The 8,164-nt window shown below is 43.9% G+C and overlaps 3 protein-coding genes across 3 annotated transcripts; 1 reads left to right on the forward strand and 2 right to left on the reverse strand.

Moving 5' to 3' along the window:
* Nucleotides 1–772: 772 nt before the first annotated feature.
* Nucleotides 773–2,634, reverse strand: BDV38DRAFT_259429 (uncharacterized protein). The gene is made up of 4 exons (XM_032055819.1): nt 2,100–2,634; nt 1,843–2,049; nt 1,638–1,790; nt 773–1,517 (listed from the first exon to the last, which is right to left on the reverse strand). The coding sequence occupies exons 1-4, from the start codon at nt 2,478–2,480 to the stop codon at nt 1,287–1,289; spliced, it is 972 nt and encodes a 323-aa protein (XP_031909213.1). The 5' UTR covers nt 2,481–2,634; the 3' UTR covers nt 773–1,286.
* A 208-nt stretch (nt 2,635–2,842) lies between these two features.
* Nucleotides 2,843–6,697, forward strand: BDV38DRAFT_194644 (putative AP-3 complex subunit delta). Its single transcript, XM_032052324.1, has 6 exons — nt 2,843–2,938; nt 2,997–3,115; nt 3,173–3,369; nt 3,421–3,804; nt 3,854–4,082; nt 4,141–6,697. Coding segments are annotated over exons 1-6 (2,976 nt in total). The 5' UTR covers nt 2,843–2,936; the 3' UTR covers nt 6,186–6,697.
* Nucleotides 6,262–7,310, reverse strand: BDV38DRAFT_259450 (RAMP4 family protein). Its single transcript, XM_032055820.1, has 5 exons — nt 6,902–7,310; nt 6,714–6,843; nt 6,539–6,656; nt 6,374–6,486; nt 6,262–6,282 (listed from the first exon to the last, which is right to left on the reverse strand). Exons 1-3 carry the CDS (start codon nt 6,902–6,904, stop codon nt 6,550–6,552), a joined length of 240 nt encoding a protein of 79 aa, XP_031909215.1. The 5' UTR covers nt 6,905–7,310; the 3' UTR covers nt 6,262–6,282; nt 6,374–6,486; nt 6,539–6,549.
* Between the last annotated feature and the right edge of the window lie 854 nt (nt 7,311–8,164).

Consider the following 8,164-nt stretch of genomic DNA (forward strand, 5'->3'; position numbering starts at 1 on the left):
GACGGGATCCTTTAAGACAGGTGATATTAGAAGAATGAATTCAAAGCCAGGGCATATACCCCGCCAAGGTAGAATGTCGGGTGCGAATTGGAGAGAAAGGAACGGTCTGCGGGAACTCAAGCAGAGACTCCGAAAGACGAGCCGAGACAAGTAGTTCTAAGCGTGTGAGGGGTTGATGCGAGGAGCAAAGAAAAGCACCAGAGAAAACTGTGGAAGAAGTTGACCTGACTCATTAGTCGACTGCCTGATCAGATAAATGATCGTTGGGCATGGGAAGGTGATTCTAAAAGTTCACGGTAATTAGGCACTGAGTTGTCAACCCTCTCTTTTCTTCATGCAGGCCTGCATATGCTGCCCAAGTGCCCAATCAACATTCAACCTTCGGGTCGAGTAACCACGATGGGGCGACAGCTGAAGCAGGTACGAAACGTGTCTCTGGAATTGTGCAGAAAATCTTTAGTTAATCTCATGGCTATGTGGCATGAACAATTGCTTCTCGTGTAGCAAAAAATGTATAACAATAATAAACATAGGAGGTGTAATTGATGAGTTAGAATTATTAATTGAATGGGCGTCTGTGCATACGGAGTAGTTACACACACAGTTCTATGTAACCTACCTGGGTGCGAATAAAGCATTATACTGATGACGTATTATCCATTGACGTCTCTTTTGGCATCGAACCATCGATATGTTAATTGGCCTTAGGAGTTCCTAATTAAACCCACCACAAGAAACTTCATACACCGAGTCACCTAGCTAACCAGTGTCTCAGTAGTAGGCCCATGCTAGAAAATCAGCAGTTCTTCTCTCACCTTGGGGATATTACCTGTTAGATACTACTATGTGTAGAAGGCACGTTTCTTAATATGAGAACCCATTCGTGTGTCCGTTCAGTAGTCCAAGCGATGGCGGCTACAGCTACTACCATCTACCCATACAAGACGGTTCAACTACCCATGGAAATACGTAGTTCATGACTTTTCATTATCCCAAATTTCATGATCAGTCAACGATTGGTTTACCCTCTAAGGCCCCCTTTGTTACCCACTTAGTCAAACCACATTTATTGCAAGCCTAACCGGCTAGGCTGAGGTGGGGATGAAGCCTACTAAGCATTTAAAAGGACTCCCTATAATAGGACTTCAGTTGAAAGTGTACAGATTGAACCCCTCTTTTCAACTCCAAATGAGAAAGGCTCTGGACAAGGTAACAATACAGGGAGAGATATTCATCATACATAAAGGAGTTCACAGATTCATCGTAAAGCTGGCTTGCGTGCTAACTTAACATGACTCGCGGTCGAGAAGCTCTTTCGCTGCAATGAGTTCACCTTGCGCATGCTCCCAAAGCTGGCGGTCCATAGACCGCCGTTTCACAATATCCTCAAGTTTTCTTCTGGCGAAAAGATTCAGTTTCTCGACCTTCTCTTTAGGCGAAAAATCTTCCGTGGATGCTGACGATGACGCCTGTGTAGAATCCATCGTAAATTCTCTGCCAAGCTGGAGAGAAGTCGCCTGGGAGATCAAACGTCAGTATAAATGATAAATACAGATGTCAAAACTGAGTCCCGGCAAGCAGAAGACAGGAAACTGGACAGCGGTTATGAGGAAGTCATGCAGCGGTTAAGGGCTCACCAATATTAAGCCATAAAGTCCTCTAAGATAATCGTCACATAGCTCGACGCTTCTACAAAAATACTGAATAGATCTTTGCAAATACCGAGAGGTAACTTCTGTCTCTGCAGCGCGGGCGCAGATGTATAGAACTTCTCCAAGGCGAGCATGAATCTGCAGTAGAGGTTAGACAAGTTTCGATGGGAAGCAAACAGTGGATACATACGTTCCAAGCATTTGGAGCGATCAACAGGGCCTCCTCGAAACTGAATATTGCTTGCGAGCTTAATCCTTGAGACTGATATAAATCTGCAAGTTCACACCAAGCCTCTGCATCGGTAGGCACTGCTTTTAGGAGCTCTACCAAGCCTGTTATAGCATCTGCAGGCCTTGCAAGTGAACGCAAAAGCGCGACACGGCGCTTTAGAATGGGCTACAAGAACCAGTCAGTAAGTGCTGATCAACGAACACATCATGACAAACCAAATTAAGCGGGTTCTCCAACAGGGAGGAATCGTATTTACGCAGGGAATCCTCTAGATCAGATTGATTCTCAGCTATAGCCTCCTCATATAGGCCACGCAGCCCCATTACTTTCTCATTCGAAGAGCCGAAACGACGTGTCAATTGCTCGAGACATAACAGAGCAGACCTATCATCGCCGGTTTGTAGACAGGAGAAGAACAGTTGTTCTATTATGCCATATTTCTCTGGCTCCTCTTGTTTAGCTATTAGTGTAGAGATTGGATTCTTTTCTGGGTGTAATTGATGCTCAAGTATCACCGGTGCCTGCTGAGAGAAACGAAGGGAAGTAATCGGGCTTGAGCTCTGAACGACATGGTAATCGGGTGTAGCATGAGCCATGATAGTACACACTCAAACCCAGTAACACACTGGATCATATGTTATTGTGGGAAGAACAAGCTCTACTATGCTCAAACCCTTTTTGCAGGGAAGAGACGGGGGTAGACAGAAAGAGACAAAATCAAGCACTTCCAGGGGTGGTAACCATGCTTCCTCCATATGAGCTCAGTTCCCATTGTGGTTAGTCATTTTCTCTGATAACCATTCCCGTGACCAAATAGATGTCATTTCACTTATCCCTCCACCTCAGATAGCAACCACGTGTTAGCCCTACTTATCAGCTATCATTATATTAACTCCATACTGGATCCTGTACTGGCGTCCGGGCTATAAGTGATTGATAACTACCATTATTCGTGGGGCGAAGGATATAATCAAGGCCAAAACATTACTCTCCATGTGACATTAATCAGTAGTAATTCTAATGTCTGAGGGCCAACCAACTACTCAACCATAATGTGCGCACCTCGCCTGTCCTCGCTACTCGAAATCTTTGCTAATCGTCCAGCAATGTAGGTTTGAAAAATCTCTTTATGACCTTATAAAAGGTCTGAGGAACCACAAGGGGGCCGAGGAGGACTACATACAAGACAGTCTTCGAGAGTGCAAGGCTGAGATCAAGTCTCAGGATACGGGTACGTTCACATCAGTCTCATGTTTTGTCGATCCATTCTATAGCTTACTCTGTATAGACAAGAAAGCTACTGCCCTATTGAAACTAGTCTACTTGGAGATGTTTGGGTATGACATGTCCTGGGCTTCGTTCCATGTACTGGAAGTCATGTCATCTACCAAGTACCTGCAGAAGAGAGCTGGTTACCTTGCAGCTGTACAGAGCTTTAGACCAGATACTGAAGTCTTAATGTTGGCTACAAACCTGCTGAAGAAGGTATTCAAAGGCACAGTGAACAAATTATCACGGCGTCTAATGTCTTCATAGGATTTAGTGTCGCCTAGTATCCCAAACATGTCCCTCCCTTTGATAACATTGCCAAACATTATCACACCTTCACTCGCAATGTCTTTGCTCCCAGATGTTCTGTCCCGCATTTCTCACTCCCATGCTGTGACTCGTAAGAAGGCTGTTGTGTGTCTTTATAGACTTGCACTGGTTTACCCCGAAGCGCTAAAATTGGCATGGCCTAAAATCAAGGACCGTCTCATGGATGACGAAGAGGATAGCAGCGTCACCACAGCGGTGATCAACGTTGTGTGTGAACTCGGATGGAGAAGACCACATGACTTCCTGCCTCTGGCGCCCAGATTCTTCGAACTATTAGTGGATGGAGGGAACAATTGGATGGCTATCAAAATCATAAAGCTTGTATATTTCCCTTCTCCCGAGTTTTGTGAATATCTTCCTAACATTATAGTTCGCCACATTAACACCGATAGAACCACGATTAACACGAAAGCTTATTCGGCCCTTGATCAACATAATTCAGACAACAACTGCCATGTCATTGCTCTATGAATGTATCAACGGCATAGTTCAGGGCGGTATTCTTGATGGTGAGGAAGGGCTGGAGGAAAAGAACGAGATTGCAGATCTCTGTCTCGGAAAGCTCAGAGGCATGGTAGTCACAGAGTCCGATCCCAATTGTAAGTCCTTTCAGATCGCAGATCAAAGTGTAATAGTGAGCCTAACATGAGTCTATAGTAAAATACGTTGCTCTCCTTGCCTTCAACAGAATTGTGATGTCTCACCCCGTCTTGGTGTCTGCTCATCAGGATGTGATTATGGATTGTTTGGAGGATCCGGACATTTCAATCCGACTGCGAGCCCTTGACCTCGTAACTCGAATGGTAACAAGCGACACGCTTCAGTCAGTGGTGAATCGACTTGTCGATCAACTTTTTAATGCCCGTCAAGCAACCAGAAGCACTCTGAGTGAGACAGGTATACACACTGACATGGAAGAGTTTACATTATCAGAAGGTCCATACGCTCAAAAGATACCGATCGTTTTGCCAGACGATTATTGTATTGAAGTCGTACACCGAATTTTAGATGTCTGCTCTTACAACAATTATTCAGAGCTGCCTGACTTCGAGTGGTATGTTGACGTTCTTGTCCAGCTAGTCAAGCTGCTTCCTCCGGGCGTTGAAGACCTTCCTACTCAGTGCACTTCATATCGGGATCCTGAGTACTACAAAAATTGTGTTGCTTTCCGTATCGGATCGGAAATACGCAATATCGCTGTTCGTGTTAGGGACGTTAGAATGGAGGCAACCAGAGCTGCAGAGACTCTGATTCTAGTTGACAACAAGCAGGGCCCATCTCCCCTTATCTCCAAACAAATGAATGACATCTTAGGGCCTCTTGCCTGGATCACTGGTGAATTTGCAGAGCATCTTGCATATCCTAGCCAAACCCTTCAATCACTGATCGATATGTCGAATGTGTCCTTATCGGCGAGCACGCTGTCCCTTTATATACAGGCTATTCCCAAACTCCTGGCCAATATCGTTTGTAGTGAGGGCAAAGCGTGGGACTCATTAAAGAACAGTGAAATGTCTCTCTTATTAGCTCGAATCATCGAATTCCTTGATTTTTTGGCTGCCCACCCAGACTTGGACGTGCAAGAAAGAGCCATCGAATTCCTAGAGGTCATGCGCCTAGCAGCAGATGCCGTCCAGTCGGAAACTCTAGAACTAGGCCAGGCTCCATTCTTGCTGTCGTCTATGGTTCCCAGCTTGTTCCATGGACTAGAACTCAATCCGGTCGCCACCAACGCCCAGAAGAAGGTTCCTTTGCCAGATCAGCTTTGTCTAACACAGGAGTTCAACAAGCATCTATATGGGCTTTTCAATAACCCGGCCAATGGACTTCCGGAGCCAGCAGGCCAACTACCATCTCAGGTGTTTTATCACGTTAGAGAAGCTTCAGCGCTAGATAAGCAGCCCGTTGAATTTGTACCTGTCGATTTGCAACTTAATTCAACATACCAGGACCTCTCCAGTGGCCTTGGAGATGGCACTGCCGCTTTAAAGCGGAGAGGGGAACGGAAAGAACGTAACAAGGATGATCCATTTTATATTGCTGCTGAAGATGAAACGTCCGGCACATTGACCCCATTTCACCAGACTCTCAACACTTCAAATGGTAGTGGACTGGATATTGACTCTATTCCCATAGTTGACCTCAAATTGAATGGCGCCGGAAGCCATCGCACTTTAACATCTATATCACGCGATAACCGACAAGGTGGCCCACGCCCTAAAAAGTACGAGATCGCACCTGATGAGATGATCGGACAGGAGGATTCACCGCATCTTGACTCCAATGATGAACCGAGTAAAGCCAAACGATCTCTTCTACAGGTTGATTCGAGTGGCCTCGAGCATCTATCTTTGGATGCCAGGGGTGGCCCCTCGGTAGATCCTACTATTCCTACGATGGCGGCCGGGCATGATGCAGAAATGGCTATGGCTGTGCAGAAAGTGGAAAAGCTGCGGCTAGAGATGCAAAGAGCGTCAGAACGTGTTCATCCGAATGGCATCCCTGCGGAAGGGACGCTGGTAAGGAAAAAAAGAAAACTAAAAAAGCCTACACGTATTGGATCCCAGGAAGCTGCACTGCTGAAGCCTAACGATGAACTGTCGGTGGACAACACTCAACAAACATTACCTTCATCTGTGGCACCAAAGAAAAAGAAGAGAGCGAAAAATAAAATCAATGCTGGCTCAGGTAGCGCACACTAAGGTAAATCCACTCGTTTGTGAGTGTCATGGACCATGTATCAGGAGGTTTGGTGGTTGGGAGTCGGATGAGCCCGGTGGTATTAGCTAGGATATCCATCTGCTTGTCACAGTGAGCGAACCATTTTTGAGGCTTTGAGAGTGTTCCCAGAGCCCTTTTTACGCCCTTGATCAGAAAGCAGTAGCCTCACCTTGCAAGTGGTTGTCGCTACTAAATTCCGACAATCACACTGTTTGTCCGTTGCAAGATACAAATCACGTACAGTGAAGTCATTTACCTAGAACTAGGGGATCAGAAATTGTACTAGATTAAATTAATACAATACTTAAAACGACCGTATTCGATTAGCGAATACCTAGCCAAGGATTATGCCAACTTGCGATTGAACATCGCAACAGCAGCCGACCATAACTCCGGAATAATCCTCAGAGCCTCGAATGCAAGCCCACCACAGACCGCAAAGGCAAGAACAACTGTTGGGGCCTCATTAGCCTCAGAAACCGCGATAATTCTGGACTTTAGAAACATACCAACCCACCCGGCAGACACCGGAGACTTCGAGCTCTGTTTTTGTTTTGTTACAGACTTTCCTTTGCCACGCTTTGCAGCCTCGCTCTTCGCGAACTTTTCATTTGCCTTCCGTTGTTGTGGTGTCTGTGCCTGAAGTAGCAGCTTCAGCAACTGTAAGGCGCAAGGTAAGTGCGAGGTTGGAGCTTACCATATTTGTTTCCTTGTGTTCTACTTTTCAGGGAGGCCCAGGTACTATTTGAGGGTGACAGGTGGAGATGAGTGGCAGAGATTGTACTGTAGCGAAGAAAGTGTGGTTGATATCACTCAATCATTTCGGGACCAGCTTCGCGTTGACGGTTAATTTGGGGTTAGCTTGAAGATAGTCAGGAGGAATATGCTGAGGCGAGAGGCCACGTTGCTTTAGTATGGTTGGGAGAAAGTAATAGGGAGCTGCCAAGTCTCACTTGACAATTAGAGGATAGTTTTATACACTCGCCTTGATTTACAGTATTTGCTCTAGAAATAGCATTTACGCCAACCTTTAAGTTGTCCTCCTATGCGTAGGGCTGCTGCTGCCCTATTGGCGTAGATAGTAGAGGGTGAAGGCAGCAAGGAAAGATGTGTTCAACCACAAGGGCCTGCGGGGAGTAATTAACTATGTAAGTATACTAGTATATCCATATAATATCACAAGCTGTAATTATTGATCCCCCACTTCACTCATCGGCTTGCATTTTACTAATACATAATATAGGTATAATTAAAATTTTCTATTGTTCCTACAGCTTTAATAAAAAACAAGATAAATAATTTTCAACTATAAAGGCTATAATTTATATAATGATAACTATACACATAGTACTTAACTAAATGGAACTATAAATAGTATATGTGATTTCGGCAAACGTAAGGGTTCATATTAGGCCGAATGAGGTCTCCAAAAGCTCTCCAAGCTCGGGGATTAGGAGCGCCTTCTTATACCTTTTACTTAGGCTCGATCTAATACTATACTACTATAAAGTAGAGTATTAATCTAGAATTCTATTCGATAGTCCGCTCAGTCTTGTTTAACAGATTATTAAATAGATTTAGTGTCGTGGTTATTCTGCCAACCTACCGATTAGCAGTAGAGAAAGCGGTAAAGGAGTCGCTTATCAACTATTAGTATACTGACAATAGAAGAACAACTTTATTAATTAATTATTCTCGGTACTTTAGATATAATAAATAGTAATTATAGAAAGACTACTATTATTTTCTATCTAATTTTAAGTTAATATTAGCTACTAGTAGCTAATCTCTATATAAAAAAGAGTTAACTTATTTTAATCTATTTATCTATTAATTTTTATTATGATCTACTTATCTAGTAAAATTCGGCTAGATCTATATAAATCAAAACTAATTTTACTTATTTACTATTTTTTATATATAAATATTTTAATTATTTTATTATAAATTTTATTTTAAT

Source organism: Aspergillus pseudotamarii (genome assembly GCF_009193445.1).
Source record: "Aspergillus pseudotamarii strain CBS 117625 unplaced genomic scaffold BDV38scaffold_71, whole genome shotgun sequence".
NCBI lineage: Eukaryota > Fungi > Ascomycota > Eurotiomycetes > Eurotiales > Aspergillaceae > Aspergillus > Aspergillus pseudotamarii.

Coding starts and splice junctions, on each gene's coding strand:
- BDV38DRAFT_259429 (XM_032055819.1), bottom strand. CDS start 2,480: ATGGCTCATGCTACACCCGATTACCATGTCGTTCAGAGCTCAAGCCCG. Junction 2,050..2,099: donor TGGAGAACCCGCTTAATTTG/GTTTGTCATGAT, acceptor TGGTTCTTGTAG/CCCATTCTAAAGCGCCGTGT. Junction 1,518..1,637: donor GACTTTATGGCTTAATATTG/GTGAGCCCTTAA, acceptor TTGATCTCCCAG/GCGACTTCTCTCCAGCTTGG.
- BDV38DRAFT_259450 (XM_032055820.1), bottom strand. Junction 6,657..6,713: donor GGTGTCTGCCGGGTGGGTTG/GTATGTTTCTAA, acceptor AGGCCCCAACAG/TTGTTCTTGCCTTTGCGGTC.
- BDV38DRAFT_194644 (XM_032052324.1), top strand. Junction 3,370..3,420: donor CTACAAACCTGCTGAAGAAG/GTATTCAAAGGC, acceptor ATGTCTTCATAG/GATTTAGTGTCGCCTAGTAT. Junction 4,083..4,140: donor CACAGAGTCCGATCCCAATT/GTAAGTCCTTTC, acceptor ATGAGTCTATAG/TAAAATACGTTGCTCTCCTT.